The 20,190-nt window shown below is 36.2% G+C and overlaps 1 protein-coding gene across 1 annotated transcript in view; it reads right to left on the bottom strand.

The window, feature by feature from the left end:
* CATSPERE (catsper channel auxiliary subunit epsilon) overlaps window positions 1-20,190 on the bottom strand; it is a 239,501-nt gene that overhangs the window by 78,971 nt on the left and 140,340 nt on the right. The window contains exon 11 of the mRNA XM_019920606.3: window positions 13,934-14,376. Coding sequence (XP_019776165.3) covers window positions 13,934-14,376 — 443 coding nt within the window. The remainder of the gene's footprint in view (window positions 1-13,933; window positions 14,377-20,190) is intronic.

Genomic DNA, 20,190 nt, shown 5'->3' on the forward strand with positions numbered 1-20,190 from the left:
ACAGTGTTGGGGGTGTAAATTGTTTTAACTGTTAAAGTTCACCCTACACATACTCTATGTGCTGGTTATTAACCTATTGTCTTTCGGCTCCAAACCCACTATTCTATACGCAGCATTTTTTTTTTTTTTTTTTTTTTTTTTTGCGGTATGCGGGCCTCTCACTGCTGTGGCCTCTCCCGTTGTGGAGCACAGGCTCCGGACGCACAGGCTCAGCGGCCATGGCTCATGGGCCCAGCCGCTCCGCAGCATGTGGGATCTTCCCAGACCGGGACACGAACCGGCGTCCCCTGCATTGGCAGGCAGACTCTCAACCACTGCACCACCAGGGAAGCCCTATAAGCAGCTTTTTGGTGCAGGGTTTGAGATTCTGCAAATCACATTTTCCTTTGTTAGTTGGCTCTCTTTTAGATATTGCAAATATGGGGTACTGGAGAGCATCTAGAAGATAAGGATAGGAGAAAATATGCTACTTCTTGTTTTTCTCATTATTCCTGTCAGTGTCAACCTGGCAACTCTTCGTCCTGGCAGTAGCAGTTGGTAAAGGAACTGACAAGTGAGAAACACACTCCCAGAACAAGCTTCTCTCATGACCCCCCTTTGAGGTACAAGCACTAGCTGGCTGGCACCTGTTTCAGAGACTAGAGTTTCAGCAGCACCAGCACCAGTCATATTGCCCCCTTCTCAGCGATCTGGGTCCCAGATCTTTGGAGTCCCTTCCTTGGAGCTTCTGAGATGACATACCAGGTGAGCAGTACCCTCTCCTTCAAGGTGTGGGTTCTAGGTCTGTGGAACACTTCCCCTAACTTTCTAGTTTGTAATAACCCAAATTTCTTCCCTCTGTTCCCTCTACTCTAGCCCTAGAGGTGGAACAGTCACTTCTTGTAGTTACTAGCTCTGTGTAATCTCAGTGTTCCTTTTTTTCTTTTCATTTCTCTCATATACCCAGTTCTACTAATTCCCTATATTGATTTACCTCTGTTAAGACAATTGGTTTGATTTCTGTTTTTCTGGCCAGTGGCTTACTGCTATGGTTCTTGATATGGAAGTAGTATCAAGAAACCAACCCACAAAGATGGAATCCTGGGATTGACTTCATTGTGTCCCTGGCCTTGAACACAGTATTAATCTCTTTGCCAATGGGAGAGGGATTCTATTATTTCACGGTATGAGAAACATTACAAATAATCAAATTATCACCTGTTATTGATTGTGATAAAGTATTTACTAAGGCAAATGCCTTAGGTGACAAAGTAGCCACTGAATTTAACCATTAATGACAGTGAAGATGGCTACAATGACGACTACTTCTGAGTGTCCTAGATCATTTCCAGAAAGAAAGGTTAGATTCTTACACTACAAGCTCAATTTATTATTATAGAAACAAGGTTTTATGGTATTCCTAAAAGTATCTCTTACTTATTGTAACCACAGAGTTGACCTCACTGAAAATTAGATACAAAATTTAAGTTTGCCAGTAATTAAGGTAGTGTGGTACTACCATAGGATTGACAAATAGATCAATGGAACAGAATAGAGCACCCAGAAATAGGCCTACACTTGTATGAATATTTGATTTTAAATAAAGATGCTAAGTAATACAATAGGGGGAAAGAAAAGCCTTTCAAGAATACTGAAGTAACTAGATATTCAAATGGAAAATAACTTTGTTGTTTCCTTGATCAAAAGTCACCATACACAAAAATTAATTTGAGATCGATCATCAATATAAATGCTAAAACCATAAAGTTTTGAGAAGACATCATAGAAGAATATTTTTTGTGACTTAGGGATAAGCAAATGTATCTTAGAACACAAAAAACAATAACCATAAATGAAAAAACTTTGTTAAAATTTTCTACTCATTAACAGTCACCATTGAAAAAATGAATAGGCAAGTTCTGGTTCATGATGATAACACAGGAGGATCCTGAAATCACCTCCTCCCATGGACAACACTGAATTTACAGCTACGTACAAAATAATTTCCTCTGAAAGAAGCCCTAAAACTAGCTGAGCAACTCCTACACATCAGGTGAACAAGAGAAAAACCCACATTGAAACAGGTAGGAGAGACTGAGTCACAGTCTTGCCACAAACCCCAGGCCCAGGACAGTAACCCACAATCGGGAGGGAGAGAATTCAAAACCCCACACTTCTCCCTGAGGAGTAAACAGCTTGAACCCCACATCCATCACCCCAACTTTTAAGACCTGCAATATAGAACTGAGCCACCAAAACATATGGCTTCAAAAGCCAGTGGGGCTTGTGTCCATTTGACCCACAAGGCTATAGCAAACTGAGAAACAGTTCTTAAAGGCTCTCATGTGAGGACTCATGGATCCCAAGGCCCAGTGTAAAGAAGCCAACTGAAAAGTGCCCAGACTTTCTGTGAGAGAGGTTTAATTGCTTATCTTAAAGCATCGGCCTGGGAGTTCCCTGGTGGTCTAGTGGTTAGCATTTGGTGCTTTCAGTGCTGTGGCCTGGGCTGGGGAACTGATATACCAAAAGCCACGTGGCACAGCCAAAATAATATAAAGTAAACTTTGATTATTTAAAAATAAAATAAAATAAACATTGATTATTTAAAAAGAAAGAAAAACAAAGCATTGGCCTGAGGGGCAGGTATCTAATTTAACAGACATCTAGGGTATGGCCTACTGAAACACTCCAAAGACAGAGGCTGATGGGCTCCATGTTTGTGTTCTCCCTCTGCCTCACTCCAGTTGCTAGTATCTCCCAGAAAACACCTTCTACACTCATCTTGCACCCTGTTTTTTGTGGCTGCCATCCATGGGTTGCCTCTTGATTGACTGGCTCTGGTGGCCAGTGGGGCTTGCACTCACTGGACCTGTAGGACTGTAATAGATGAAAGAGGAGGTCTTAGCTGGCTGCACCTCCAGGGCATAGCAGGCACAGTCTTTCTGTAAAAGAGGACTATTAGCTTATCTTCATAGCTATGGCCTGAGAGGTAGGTTTCTAATTAAAACTATATCTAAGGGCTGACTATAATTCTCTTCGGAGACCTCATAGGGGCATAGGGGAAGTGTTATCTTTGTAGTCTCCCTCTGCCTTGCTCCAGGTTGCTGGTGTCTCCCAAAAAGCAGCTTGTACACACGTCTGGTGCTTTTCTGTGGTTGCTGACTGGGGAATGCCCCTGGATTACCTGGCTCTGGTGGCCAGCAGGGTTCATGTTTTCAGGTCTTATAGGATTGTTGAAAAGTGATAAATAGTTCTTAACTGGCAACTGCATCCAGAGAACAGCACAGAGATGGTAGACTGAAATGCACCCCAAGTCTTTCTGTGAAAGACACTTGTTAGCTTACTTTTATAGATGTGGCCTGGGGGGCAGGCTTCTAATTAAACACACATCTAGGTGCTGACTATAATTCTCTCCAGAGACTGGGGAGGCTGGCAGGTGCACCATCATTGCACTCTCCCTTTGCCCCACTCCAAGTTGTCAGTATCTCAGAGAAGGTAGCTGTTATACACATCTGGTGCCCCAGTTTTTGTGTTGGCCACACAGAGAACACATCCCTCAATAATCTGCCTCTGGTGACCAATGGGGCTTGTTCTTACAGCTTCAAAGGGTTGGTAGCAAACAAAGAAACATTTCTCAAATGGCTATCAGCCTAAGGCTCAGCACTGAGGCAGCAGACAGAAATGCCAACTCACTGAAAGAGGTATGTTTGTATAGTTTAAAAGTTGTTCCCTTAGTGTCTGGCTTCCTATCAACTTGCATCTGCATGCTAAGATACTCTCCCCACTTTGAGAGACTGACAGGTCTTAGGACACCCTAAAATGCTGGGAGCCACTAAGAATAATGTAGGCGGCTTGGACAATCACAAAGTCTTGAGAGACAACCAAGAGCTCAGGCAGTGTTGAATGATAAGGTTCATCTCCTACACAAAATGACTCCTTCAAGACTAGAAGAAGTAGTTGTTTTATTTACTGCATAGAAACCAATGCAGAGAATCAAGGAAAATGAAGAAACAGAAATATATTCTAAATGAAAGAATGAAATAACATCAATAAAAAAGGTCTTAATAAAATAGTGATAAGTAATTTACCTGATAAAGAGTTCAAAATAACGGTTGCAGTGATGCTCACTGAACTCAGAAGACGAATGAATGAACAAAGTGAGAATTTCAACAAAGAGATAGAAAATATAAGAAAGTATTAAATAGAAGTCACAGAGCTGAAGAATACATTAACTGAACTGATACATACAATAGAGGAGTTCAACAGCAGAACAGATGAAGTGGAACAAAGAATGAGTGAACTCAAAGACAGGGCAGTGGAACTCACCAAAAACAGAGCAGGAAAAAGCAAAGTGAAGATAGCTTAAGGGACTTACGGAACATCTTGTGGACCAACATTTGCATTATAGGAGTCCCAGAATGAAAAGAGAGTGAGAAAGGGGCAGAAAAATTGTTTGAAGAAACAATGACTAAAAAAACTTTCTTGGGCTTCCCTGGTGGTGCAGTCATTGAGAATCTGCCTGCTAATGCAGGGGACATGGGTTCGAGCCCTGGTCTGGGAGGATCCCACATGTCGTGGAGCAACTGGGCCCATGAGCCACAACTACTGAGCCTGCGTGTCTGGAGCCTGTGCTCCACAACAAGAGAGGCCGTGATAATGAGAGGCCCGTGCACCGCGATGAAGAGTGGTGCTGGCTCACTACAACTAGAGAAAGCCCTCACACAGAAACAAAGACCCAAAACAGCCAAAAATAAATAAATAAATAAATAAAATTTAAAAAAACAAAAACAAAAGACTTTCTTAACCTGGGGAAGGAAACAGACACCCAGATCCAGGAAGCTCAGAGAGTTCCAAATAAGATAAACTCCAAAAGACCTACACCAAGACACATTGTAATTAAATATCAAAAGTTAAAGACAATGAGAAAGTCTTAAAAGCATCTTGTTGTACAAAGGGAAACACATGAGACTATCAGCAGATTTTTCAGTAATAACTTTGTGGACAGAAGGAAGTGGTATGATATATTCAAAGTGCTCAAAGTAAAAAACTGTCCTTCAGAGTTGAAAGAGAGATAAAGTGTTTTCCAGACAAGCACAAGCTAAAGGAGTTCAACAACACTAAACCCACCTTACAAGAAATATTAAAGGCAATTCTTAAGTAGAAATGAAAGGGTGCTGTTAGTAGCAGGAAATATCAAAGTATAAACCCAAGTGGTAAAGGTAAATATATAGTAAAATTCAGAATAATCTAACATGTGGACATGGTGAGTTAATCACTTATAAAGCTAGTATGAAAGTTAAAGACAAAATAGTAAAAATACCTACAATAATTTGTTCATAGATACACAAGATAAAAGGATGTAAATTGTGACATCAAAATGTAAAACATGGGAGGGGGAATAAAAATGTAGAGCTTTAGATTATGATCAAATTTAAGTTGTTATCAACTTAAAATAGACTATTATAAATATAAGTAATATGTTTTATATGTAAGCCATACGGTAACCATAAAGGAAAAACTTATAGGAGATACAGATAAGATAAAAGAAATGAATCAAAGCAAACCACTAAAAAAGTCATTAAACCAGAAAGGAAGAGATCAGAGAAGAAAAAAGGAGCACAGAAGAACTACAAAACAGCCAGAAACAATTAACAAAATGGCAATAAGTACATACCTATCAATAACTAATTTAAATGTAAATGGATTAAATTCTCTAATTAAAAGACATAGAGTGGCTAAAAGAAAACAACCCTTCTGTATGCTGTCTACAAGAGATTCACTTCAGATGTAAAATTACAGACAGACTGAAATTGAAGGGATGGAAAAAATATTTTATGAAAATGGAAATCAAAAGAAAACTGGGGTAGCTATAGTTATCAGACAAAATAGACTTTAAAACAAAAACTATAATATAGACAAAGAAGGTCATTATATAATGATAAAGGGGTCAATCCAACATGATATAACACATATGCACCCAACATAGGAGCACCTGCATATATAAAGCAAATATTGATAGAGCTAAAATGAGAAATAGACAGCAATACAATAATAGTAAGGGACTTTAATTCCCTACTTTCATCAATAGATCAACCAGACAGAAAATCAATAAGGAAACATTGGCCTTAAACAACACATTATACTGAATGACTTAACAGATATATCCAGAACATTCCATCCAAAAGCAACAGAATATATATTCCTCTCAAGTGCACATGAAATATTCTCTAGGATAGATTATATGTTAGGCCACAAAACAAGTCCTAATAAATTTAAGAAGATTGAAATCATATTAAACATCTTTTCTGACCATGTGGTATGAAGCTAGAAAGCAATTATAAGAAGAAAACTGGAAAATTCACAAATATTTAGATATTAAACATTCTGCTGAACAATGGACCAAAGAAGAAATCAAAAAATATTTTGAGACAAATGAAAATGGAAACCCAACACACCAAAATCTTTGGGATGCAGCAAAAGCAGTTCTAAGAGGGAAGCTCATAATGATAAATGGCCTACTTCAAGAAATAAGAAATATTAACAAAAAATCTAATTTTACACCTTGAAGAACTAGAAAAAGAAGAATAAACAAAGCCCAAAGTCAGTAGAAGGAAGGAAATACCAAAGATCAGAGCAGAAATAAATAATTAGAGACTGAAAAAACAATGGAAAAGATCAGTGAAACTAAGAGCTTTTTTTAAAATATAAATAATATTTACAAACCTTTAGCTAGACTCACTGACAAAAAAAAAGAGAGGACTCAAATAAATAAAAACAGACATGAAAGAGAAGACATTACAATTGATACTACAGACATAAAAATGATCATAAGAGACTACTATGAAAAATTATATGCCAACAAATTGGACAACTTAGAAGAAATGGATGAATTCCTAGAAACATGCAACCTACAAGGCTGAATCACTGAGAAGTAGAAAATCTGAACAGACAAATTACTAGTGAGGAGACTGAATCAGTAATCAAAAACCTCCAGAAAAACTTAAGTCCATGACCAGAATGGCTTCCCTAGTGAATTATACCAATATTTAAAGAAGAATTAATGTCAATACTTCTCAAATTCTTCTAAAAATATAGAAGAGGGAACATTTCCAAACTAATTTTACAATGCCAGCATTACCCTGATATCAAAGCCAGACAAAGATGCCACCAGAAAAGGATATTACAGGCCAATATTCCTGACGAATACAGATGCAAAAATTCTCAACAAAATTTGGGAAGATAAATTCAACAATACATTAAAAGGATTATACATCATGATCAAGTGGAATTTATTCCAGGGATGCACAGATAGTTCAACATGCACAAATCAATCAATGTGATATAGCACATTAACAAAATGAAGGATAAATATAATATGATCATCTCAATAGATGCAGAAAAGCACTTGACAAGATTCAACATCCATTTATGATAAAAACTCTCAACAAAGTGTGTAGAGAGGAAAATACCTCAACATAATAAAGGCCATATATGACAACCCTATACCTAACAACATACTCAATGGTGAAAAGCTGGAAGTTTTCCTCTAAGATAAGGACCAAGACGATAATGTCCACAGTCACCACTTTTATTCAAGTTCTAGACAGAACAATTAGGCAAGAAAAAGAAATAAAAGGCATCCAAATTAAAAAGGAAGAAGTAAAACTGTCACTACTTACAGATGACATGATATTATATGTAAAAAACCCTAAAGACTCCACCAAAAAACAAATCATTAAAGGTGCTGGATACAAGATCAATATATAAAAATCTGTTGCATTTCTATGCACTAATAAGGAACTGCCAGAAAGAGAAATTAAGAAAACAATTCCATTTACAGTTGTACCAAAAAGAATAAAATACATAGGAATAAATTTAACTCAGGAGGTGAAAGACCCATACAATTTAAACTATACAATATTGAAGAAAGAAATTGAAGACATAAATAAATGGAAAAATTCTACATGTTCATGGATTGGAGGAATTAATATTGTTAAAATGTCCATGCTACCCAAGCTATATACAGATTTAATGCAATCTCTATCAAAATTCCAATGGCATTTTTCATAGTAATAGAATAAACAATCCTAAAGTTTGTATGGAACCACAAAAGACCCTGAATAGTCAAAATGGTCTTGAGAAAGAGGAACAAAGCTGGAATCAAACTACATTACAAAGCTGTGGTAATCAAAACAGTATAGCATAAGCATTAAAAACAGACCAATTGATTAGTGGCACAGAATAGAAAATCCAGAAGTAAAACCCATGCATATGTAGTTGATGAATTTATTACAAAGAAGCCAAGAATATACAATGAGGAAAGGATAGTTTCTTCAGTAAATCGTGTTGGGAAAAATGAATAGCCACCTGAAAAAAAATGAAACTGAACCTCTATCTCACACCATATACAAAAATCAACTCAAAATGATATTATAGACTTGAATGTAAGATCTGATACCCTGAAACTCCTAGAAGAAAACATAGGTGGTAAGCTCCTTGGAATTGGTCTTGGCAAAAGTTTTTGGATTTGATACCAAAAGCAAAGGCAACAAAAGTAAAAATAAACAAGAGGAACTGCATCAAACTAAAAATCTTCTGCACAACAAAGAAAACTATCAACAAAATGAAAAGAAAACCTAGTGATTGGGAGAAAATAGTTACAAACCATACATCTAATAAGAGGTTAATATCCAAAATATATAAGGAACTCCAACAACTCAAGAGCAAGAAAACAAAAAATCTGATTTAAAAATGTGCAGAGGATCTGAATAAACATTCTTCCGAAGGAGACATACCTATGGCCAACAGACACATGAAAACAGGTACAACATCACAGGAATGCAAATCAAAACCACAATTAGATGTCACCTCACAGCTGTTAAATGACTATTATCAAAAGGACAAGAGATAAGAAGTGTTATCTTGTAATGAGGATTTGGAGAAAAGGGAACCATGAATTGTTGGTGGAAATGTAAACTGGGGCAGCTACTATGGAAAACAGTATGCAGGTTCCTCAAAACATTAAAAATAGAACTACCATATGATCCAGCAATTCCACTTCTGGGTATTTATCCAAAGGAAGCAAAAACACTAATTTGAAAAACTATATGCACCTCCATGTTCACTGCAGCATTGTTTATAATAGCAGAGACATGGAAGCAACCTAAGTATCCATCAATGGATAAATAGATAAAGAAGATGTGGTAAGTATATATACAATGGAATATTTTTCAGCTATAAAAGAGAAGGAAATCCTGCCATTTGTGACAACACTGATGGACCTAAAGGGCATTATGCTTAGTGAAGTAAGTCAGACAGTGAAAGACAAATATCATATGATCTCATTTATATGTGGAATCAAAACCAAAACCAGGGCTTCCCTGGTGGCACAGTGGTTGAGAGTCTGCCTGCCGATGCAGGGGACACGGGTTCATGCCCCGGTCCGGGAAGATCCCACATGCTGTGGAGCGGCTGGGCCGGAGCCATGGCTGCTGAGCCTGCACGTCCGGAGCCTGTGCTCCGCAACGGGAGAGGCCACAACATTGAGAGGCCCGCGTACTGCAACAAAACAAAACAAAAAAACCCCAAACCAATACCCCCATGACCTCATAGATACAGAGAACAGATTGATCATTGCCAGGAGTGGGGGATGGGTGAAATGGAAAAAGGTGGTTACAGGTACAAATTTGCAGTTAAAAAATAAATGTCATGAGAATATAGTGTACAACATGGTAACTATAGTGAATAATATTGCAATTTGAAAGTTGCTAAAGTAGTAGATCTTAAAATTCTCATCACACAAAAAAATTTGTAATTATGTGTGGTGATGGATCTTAACTAGACTTAATGTGGTGATCATTTTATAAAATATACAAATATTGAATCATTATCTTGTACAACTGAAACCAATAAAATGTTACATATCAATTATACCTCAATATTAAAAAAAGAATTTAGGTCAATTAAGATATTCAGAAAAAAAAAGATTCAGAAATAATTTTCAAAATTTCAAAACTAACTTTTGGTATAAATATCATTGTGAAACCAGCTAATAGCATTAAAAACTTTAAAAAATTAGTTATCTACTTTTGTGTATGGGTGTTATACTCAGTTTTTTCTTCAAAAATTAATGATTACTTATGAAGCTTAGCACCATAGTGGCCAAAAATTATAACATTCTAATACCACTATAGTTCATCAAATCTAAGATGCTATCATATGTAAGACTCATCCCAATTTCAAAGATGTTAAATGTTAAAAAAAACCTAGAAAACTGTGCCTTAGAATTGATGAAATATTGTGGTGGTGGTAGTACTAGTAGAAACAGCAGAAATGGTGATAGTTGTAGTAGTAACACATATATATATAGGGCTTATTATGTGCCAGGTGCTCTTCTAAGCCCTTTACATATATTAACTCATTTAATCCTCATAAGTAAAGTAAATACTATCATCATCAGCAGCAGCAGCAGCAACAACATCAAAGACTCAAAAACTTGCTCATTGTCATCAGCTAGTAAATGATAGAGCCAATAGTTTATTTAAAAATGCAAATTTGGGAGAGTGCACAAGATGGTGGAGTAGAAAGACCCTAAGCTCACCTCCTTTCATAGGCACACAAAAATTACAACTATTTACAGTGCAACTATTGATGATAATGACCTGAAAACTGGCAGAAAAGATTTTCCACAACCAAAGAAGGAACCACAATGGGAGGGGTAAGAAGAATGGAGATTCAGTATAGTCAAGACCTACATCCCTGAATCAGCAACCAAAAAAATGGAAGATAATCACTATTGCAGAGGTTCTTCCCAAGGAGGGGGTGTGTCCCTACATTGGGGTCCCCAGCTGAGTGTTCTGCACCAGGAAGAAGAGTTCCCAGAACGGCTGGCTTTGAAGGCCAGCAAAGATTGTGACTCTGCTCTTAAAGGGCATGCACAAAATCTCACACATTCCTAGTCCTAGCACAGAGGCAGTAATTTAAAAGGAACTAGGGTCAGACCCACTTGCTGAACTTGAAGAGACTCCTGGAGGGGCAGGAGGCAACTGGGACTCCCTCTGGGAACATAGACTCTGGTGGCAGCCATTTTGGGGAGCTGGTTCTACCACAAGGACATTGGTGCTGGCAAGCGCTCTTCTGGAATTCTCCCTGTAGCCTATTCTGGGGGCTTACCAGCCACCAGTGGATGGCACCATCCACAGCCACCCCCTCCCAGCCAGCCATCATGGGACCCAGCCCCACTACCAGCAGGATGGCATCAGCCTTGGGACTCCCTGGACAGTACAGCCAAATATGTCAGGACCTGGCCCTGTCCACAAGCAGCCTCAGTGAGAAGGACCTGGCAGCCAACCAGGTGGGGGCCAGCCCCCACCTACCAGTATACTCACAGGCAGCCCCACCACAACAAAAGGGCCCACTCAGCCCACACAGTGGCAACCCTAGATCATACAGCTCGGGTGACCAGCGGGGAGTGTACTGCTGGTCCCCATAGGACATTTTCTACATAAGGCCACTTCTCCAAGATTGGGAAATGTAACAAATGTACTTAACACATACATATAAACACAGAGAATTAGGCAAAATGATGTGACTAAGGAATATGTTTCAAATGAAGGAACAGGCTAAAACCCAAGAAGAAAAACTAAGTGAAATGGAGGTAAGCAATCTACCCAATAAACATTCAAGGTAATGATCACAAAGATGCTCAGTGAACTCAGGAGAAGAATGGATGAACAAAGTGAGAAGTTTAATAAAGAGTTAGAAAATATAAACAAGAACCAAACAGAGCTGAAGAATATATTAACAGAAATAAAAAATATGCTAAAACATGAAAATTTTAATGTTTCATAGTCCTTTGTATATTTTGATTGGTAACTAGTATTGTGAAGGGTTGAATTGCAAGTGGACAAATATACATTATACATGCAATTCTTGGAAAGAAAACCTATGAGAGTGTATGCAGATATTGGAGCTAGATAATCAAAGAAAGTTGCGCTGTGCTGAAGAAAAGTGTAAATCTTTGTTTTTGTTCTGGAAGGAGGGAGTACCTCAGCTTCAGAAAAGTGAGTTAAATATACTCCTTGTTTCTTGAAACATGCTCAACCCAGTCTTGTTTATTGTATTTTACTTTTCCCCTGTATCTTCTTCCCCCATTCCCTTCCCTCATAATAGGCACCCAGAACATATATCAAGCAAGTATGATGCTTTACTTGTTTGATATATGTCCTTGGCTATCTTTGTATTCTTATAAAATGAACAATACTCTTTTTTGCTTGTGATTTGTGTGTAGTTGTTTGTAATTTTAATAAATGTTACGTAGTAACATTTGATAGGTCTCAGTTTCTTATTCAACACTATTTTTCATTCAAGACTATGTTTTAAGGTCTATCCATGTAATTGTATATAAATCTAAAGCAGCTTTATTTGTTTCAAAACCTGTTTATGCCAGATTGCATTATTATTGTAATTGTGGAATTAAACTAAATATTATGGACTGGTTAAATACCAGTGTAAAAATAGAGTCACTCTTTCCCTGAAAACTAAGTTTGGAACCGCTTTGGAAAGTTTTGATAAAGCAAGTCACAGAAGAAATTACTGAGCTAGGTATGAGCAAGATAACACTAAAAGGCTGGGGAAAAAATTATAAAAATCTAGAACTTTGGTTGTTTTGCCACTGTCTTTAAGTCCCCCCCCCCCCACCCCTGGCTATTTTAAAGAAACTGAAATGCGAACTAAGAGATGATGTCTTATGAATAAGACTACGCAAGAAAGGAGATGAGGAATTCCAATCAGTGGACTAATTTCAAAGCAAAGTCTGTGGTCCTATATTAAAAGATTGACTAATGAATATACCTTCATCTATTTAAGTTAAAGTAGAATGTTTCACATATAGCACTTTCCTTTTTTAAATGACTCTTCACTTTAACTTATTTTGGAATTAAGTGAACACTTCCATTCCACTGTATCAATTAAGAGGCCCACTATTGTTTATGCTTAAGAAAGCTGAGCCTAGAAAAGGAGAGTGGGGAATAGAATATACAATATTTGGGAAGAAATTACAGTAACATGTAAAAATGCTTATACTATAATATTACCTAGGAAAGTAGTATACAAAATAATATACACAGTATATTTATGTCTATTGTGGTAGATTGTTTACAAAGATGGCTGCAGTAATTCCTCCCATTCCTGTATGTATGTCCCTTTACAGTGTAAGTTTGCTGTTCTCTTGAGAAGTGCAGTCTATTTCCCTATCATATTAATCTGGGCTGGCCTTGTGAATTGCTTTGACAAATAGAATGTAGCCAAACCTAGGCCTTGTGGCTTCTGCCTTCACCATCTTGGAATGCTTCCCTGAGATTGCCATGTGAAGAAGCCAGGTCTAGCCTGGAGGATATAGGACACATGGAGCAGCGACAAGTGCTCCAGCTGAGGCCCCTTATACTAACAAGCCAGTACCTGCACCAAACATTTGACATGTGAATGAAGCCATCTTACATTATCTTGTCCCAGGCAAGCCACCAGATGACAACAGCCTCATGAATAAACCCTGATGAAACCAGCAGAACAGCCCATCTACTCGTAACCCAAATTGTTGATCCACAGAACTTGTTGTTTGAAGGCATTAGGTTTAGGGATGGTGTTATAGTGCAATAGATAGCAGATAGAACTCTACAGAGCAGTCATGCACTATATAAAAAAAGGAAGTGAACAATACAATTGACAAAGAATTCTACAGGAATGTGTTTTTAAGTGGCAAAGAGGCCCTGGATATTGAAAGTAAAAATTGTTGCTCAGGAATTAATGACTTACCATATCATTATTCATTAAAAATTTACATATTTCTCAACATTTTCAAAGCTAAATTTGGAGGGAAATCCATTCTTTTAAATGTTAATATTATAATTTTACATTTGTTAAAATCGAATGAAAGAATTTTAAAATATTAACTTACCATGGTTTTAGTGCAGTATCCTGAGGCAATTTCATAGTGAACCTGATTTTTCTCTTCCAATATTTTTGGGCCATATGATTCCACAATAATATACAGCCCAATATTTTCTGGATAGACTATTTGAGCCCAAACTGACAGGTTTTGTCCCTTGTCCAAAAGATAAGAAACACGAAAAATATCATCATGAAATGCCAGGTAGGGGCATTTTTCTTTTGTTTTGAAAGCTATACTTTGTGCTTCCAGTTTTAAGGGATATTCCTGTGGATGTATTGTGCCATTTTCAAAAACATGTATGAGATACATTTTACCAGATGTATTCAAGGAAATTAATGATTTTATTGTGCTATTTGTCCATAAATGCAGCTTTACTGCATCTTTAATATTAATCTTGAAATAAAACATTACATTATTTTCCATTTTTACCACAATATTTCCATAATAATCTGGAAAAAAAGAGAGAAAAGTTTGTGTTATTCTATGTTGACATAAATTCATGCTCTTTTATTTAAGTGCACTATTAACCAAAATAATTTCTTTCATAGTGATTATTTATATACTTTGAGAAAATTCAGGCACAAACCCATAACATTACAAGATGGTTGAGAGCTTCTCTCCCACTTCGTAGCAGAGCGTTTTTTTTGTTTTTGTTTTTCTGCATACCTTTTTCCTCACATTCACTCTATCACATTTTTTTTTTTTTTTTTTTTTTTTTTTGCGGTACACGAGCCTCTCACTGTTGTGGCCTCTCCCGCTGTGGAGCACAGGCTCCAGACGCGCAGGCTCAGCGGCCATGGCTCATGAGCCCAGCCGCTCTGTGGCATGTGGGATCTTCCTGGACTGGGGCATGAACCCGTGTCTCCTGCATCAGCAGGCGGAATCTCAACCACTGCACCACCAGGGAAGCCCCACTCTATCACTTTTATAATCACATTATTAACATAGAAGAAAGAGCTGGAATTAGTGCATTAAATAATAATGAGGATGAGAATGACAGGAATGGTATTATTAGGAAGCATTGTATTATGGACTGAATTATGTTCCCTTAAAATGCATATGTTGAAGCCCTAACTCTCATTGTTACTGTATTTGAAGGTAGTGTCTTTAAGGAGGTAATTAAGGTTAGATGAGGTCAGAAGGATGGGGCCCTAATCCAATATGACAGATGTCTTTATCAGGGGAGGAAGATACACCAGAGAGCTCTTTCTCTCTCTGCATGTACAAAGAGGAAAGGCTATGTGAGGACAAAGTGAGAAGGTGGCCACTGTATTCAAGCCAGCAAGAGAGTCTTCGTCAGAAACCAACATTGATGACACCTTGATCTTGGACTTCTAGACTCCAGAATTGTGAGAAAATAAATTTCTATTGCTTAAGCCACTTAATCTGTGGTATTTTCCTATGGCAGCCATAGTAGGCTAATGCAATTGGGATGAAGAAATGGTGGTGGGAGGGAGACAGCATCTCTTCAGGTTCACTTTATAAAAAATAATTAACTTTCTCCCCTTAATAGAGTATTATGCCTAAGTCGCAGAGGTTCATAGACAATAAGTCTCTTAACCTCTTTGGTTCTATAACCATATGTATAAAATGAACAGTTGGACCAGTTGGTTTCATAACTTCCTTTCCAGATACGACACTCTTTGTGTACAGCCCCTAGGAGTATACTTTCTTTAATTTTCAAAAACAGCACTTAGAAAGGACTGGCTGAAAGGAGGAAGGTGAATTCAAAGAGTTAGGGAGGTTCAGAGCTCTTTGTGAGTTTGCATCTTACATTTGGAATATGAATAATTAAGTGACATTTTCACAACTTGCCATAAATTATATTCTAATCAAGCTCTTAAATCAGAAATACCATTTTTTTTTAGGATCAGAATACTTTAATAACAGTGTCAACATACTACCATTTTCTTATCACACTGCTCATTAAAAACATTATTAAATGAATTTTGGATTAAATACAAAGTTAAGACGAAAATTAGGAATTATTTTTTTAAATAATGAGAATAAGAACACTATATATAAAAGCCTGTGGGACGTAGCTAAAGCTATGCAGAGAAAAATTCATAGCATTATGTTTTTCATAGTTTTAAATGCTTAGAAAACAACAAAAACTGAAAATAAATGAACTAGTTATTTAACTCAAGAAGCAGGCAACAGAATACCAACATTACAAACAAAAAGCAGAAGTGAGGAATCATTAATGACAAAAGCAGAAATTAAGGAATTAAATAAAAAAGAAAGTAGATTTGATAAATCAAAGAGTTTTTTTCAAAGGAAAGGAAAACAAAAAATTCAAAAAAAAAATGATATCTTGCAAGCCAAACTAGCAAGGAGTGGGACATAAACAATATTACAAATAAGCAAGAGAATATGATTACAGATACATAAGAAATTTAAACATTAAAATGGGAAGACTTTGCCAATAAATTAGAAAATCTAGAAAAAATGAATGCTTTCCTAGGAATAAACAAACTTCTAAAATTGACTGAAGAAGAGATGAAAGACTTTAGTAGACCAATTAGAGAAAATAAAATTAATGAATAGATATAACATTCCTGGTTGAGAAGACCTGATATTGCAAATATGCAAACATCTATTCAATAAATATCAATATTTATTGAATGCCCACTATAGCTACATACTGTTCTAAATACTTGGGAGGGACATATTAATAGAAAAACTGAAAGATCATTTTCTTTTGTAGCTTCTATTCCTTTAGGGAAGACCGCCAATAAACATAAGATAAGTAAATTATATGGTGTGTTGGCGATTAAAGCTACAGTAACCAAAACAATATAGATCTTGTGGAGATAGATGAGGGAAGGGGATAGCCTAGAAACTGAACCCAGTTAACATGAGGCATAAATGCATAATAAAATTGGCATTTCAAATCTGTAGGGTAAGTGGTGTTTAACAGAAGACTGATTTGAAGGCAACACCAGGTTTCACAGGAAAAATAGAAATAAAAAATAAAATTAGATTCCTTATACCAAATATAATTCTAGATGAATTAAATATTTAAACATAAAAATTATAATGCTAAATTATAAAAAGAAAATATGTGATAATATCTTTATAATTGGAAAGACCTTTCATATTATGACATTACAGAAGAATTCACAAATAAAAATACTAACAAATTTGACTACTTAAAAACTGAAATTGTAAATGTCAAAGTGCCTGCAAAAAGACACTGAGAAATTACACACCACAGAAAATATTTGCAATATGCGTCAAAGACAAATGGATAATATACATTATAAGTAAAAAACATATCAATAAGAAAATAAGCAATCCAGTGCAAAATATCTAAACAGTATGAATTGACAATCCAGAGAAAATATGACCAATGAACATACAAAACTAGATAAAACATCTAATTATAAAATGTGCAATAAAATGAGAATTACACATTTTTCTTCCACACTATGGGTAAATAGTAAATAGATTTTATAAAAATATACATTTTTAAAATACATTTGGGTGAGTTTAGACTGACAATTTTAAGGATTTATCAACTTTTTAAATATTCAGAACTCTGATTCAAGAATTCTGTATCTAATAATCTATGTTACAGGAATACTTGTACAAGCGTACAAGTACATATATGCATATTCTACACAGGGGTTTCTTTAATTTAATTTTTATTTTATATTGGAGTATAGTTGATATACAATATTGTGTTAGTTTCAGGTGTGCAGCAAAGTGATTTATTTATACATATACATACTTCCATTCTTTTTCAGATTCTTTTCCCATATAGGTTATTATAGAATATTGAGTAGAGTTCCATGTGCTATACAGAAGGTCCTTATTGACTATTTATTTTATATATAGTAGTGTGTATATGTTAATCCTAAACTCCTAATTTAATCCCTCCCATTACCTTTTCCCTTTTGTAACCATAAGTTTGTTTTCAAAGTCTGTGAGTCTGTTTCTGTTTTGTAAATAAGTTCATTTGTATCACTTTTTAAGATTCCATATAAAAGTGACATCATATGATATTTGTCTTTCCTCTGACTTACTTCACTTAGTATGATAATCTCTAGGTTCACACATGTTGCTGCAAATGGAATTATTTCATTTTTTATGGCTGAGTAATATTCCATTATATGTATGTACCACATCTTCTTTGTCCATTCCTCTGTTGATGGACACATATGTTGCTTTAATGACTTGGCTATTGTAAATAGTGCTGCAATGAATATTGGGGTGCATTTATCTTTCTCAAATTATGGTTTTTTTCTGGATATATGCCCAAGAGTGGGATTGCTGGATCATATGGTAATTCTATTTTTAGTTTTTTAAGGAACCTCCATACTGTTCTCCATAGTGGTTGTACCAATTTACATTCCCACAAGCAGTGTAGGAAGGTTCCCTGTTCTCCACACCCTCCCCAGATTTTATTGTTTGTAGACTTTTTGATGATGGCCATTCTGGCTGTGTGTGGTGATACCTCATTGTAGTTTTGATTTGCATTTCTCTAGTAATTAGCAATGTTGAGCATTTTTCATGTGCTTTTTCACCATATATATGTCTTCTTTGGAGAAATGTCTATTTAGATCTTCTGCCCAATTTATGATGGTTTTTTTTTTAATATTTAGCTGCATGCACTCTTTGTATATTTTGGAGATTAATTCCTTGTCGGTCGCTTTGTCTTCAAATATTTTCTCCCATTCTGTGGGGCTGTCTTTTCATTTTGTTTATGGTTTCCTTTGCTGTGCAGAACCTTTTAAGTTTCATTAGGTCCCATTTGTTTATTTTTATTTCCATTATTCTAGGAGGTGGATCAAAAAAGATCTTGCTGTGATTTATGTCAAACAATGTTCTTCCTATGTTTTCCTCTAAGAATTTTATAGTGTCCGGTTTTACATTTAGGTCTCTAATCCATTTTGAGTTGATTTTTGTGTATGGTAAGGGAGTGTTCTAATTTCATTCTTTTACATGTAGCTGTCCAGTTTTCCCAGCACCACTTACTGAACAGACTGTCTTTTCTCCATTGTATATCCTTGCCTCCTTTGTCATAGATTAGTTGACCATAGGTGCATGGGTTTATCTCTGGGCTTTCTATCCTGTTCCATTGACCTATAGTTCTGTTTTTGTGCCAGTACCGTACTGTCTTTATTACTGTCTCTTTGTAATATAGTCTTAACTCAGAGAGTCTGATTCCTCCAGCTCCGTGTTTTTCCCTCAAGACCACTTTGGCTATTTGGGGTCTTTCCTGTCTCTATACAAATTTTAATATTTTTGTTCTAGTTCTTTAAAAAATGCTATTGGTAATCTGATAGGGATTGCATTGAATCTGTAGATTGCTTTGGGTGTATACACATTCTCACAATATTGATTCTTCCAATCCAAGAACATGGTATATCTCTCCACCTTTAATTAATATCATCTTTAATTTCTTTCATCAGTGTCTTATAGTTTTCTGCATACAGGTCTTTTGTCTCCCTAGGTTGGTTTATTCCTGGGTATTTTATTTTTTTGTTGCAATGGTAAATGGGAGTGTTTCCTTAATTTCTCTTTCACATTTTTCATTATTATTGGAGAGGAATGCAAGAGATTTCTGTGCATTAATTTTGTATCCTGCAACTCTTTCAAATTCATTGATTATCTCTAGTAGTTTTCTGGTGGCATCTTTAGGATTCTCCATGTATAGTATCATGTCATCTGCAGACAGTGACAGTTTTACTTCTTCTTTTCCAGTTTGTATTCCTTTTATTTCTTCTTCTTCTCTGATTGCCATGGTTAGGAGTTCCAAAACTATGTTGAATAATAGTGGTGAGAGTGGACATCCTTGTCTTGTTCCTGATCTTAGAGGAAATGCTTTCAGTTTTTCACCATTGAGAATGATGTTTGCTGTGGGTTTGTCATATATGGCCTTTATTATGCTGAGGCAGGTTCCCTCTATGCCCACTTTCTGGAGATTTTTTATCATAAATCGGTGTTGAATTTTGTCAAAAGCTTTTTCTGCATCTACTGAGATGATCATATGGTTTTTCTTCTTCAATTTGTTAATATGGTGTATCACATTGATTGATTTTCGTATATTGAAGAATGCTTGCATCCCTGGGATAAATCCCACATGATCATGGTGTATGATCCTTTTAATGTGTTGTTGGATTCTGTTTGCTAGTATTTTGTTGAGGATTTTTGCATCTATATTCATCAGTGATATTGGTCTGTAATTTTTTTTGTAGTATCCTTGTCTGGTTTGGTATCAGGGTGATGGTGGCCTCATAGAATGAGTTGGGGAGTAT

Source organism: Tursiops truncatus, chromosome 1 (genome assembly GCF_011762595.2).
Source record: "Tursiops truncatus isolate mTurTru1 chromosome 1, mTurTru1.mat.Y, whole genome shotgun sequence".
Classification (NCBI taxonomy): Eukaryota; Metazoa; Chordata; class Mammalia; order Artiodactyla; family Delphinidae; genus Tursiops; species Tursiops truncatus.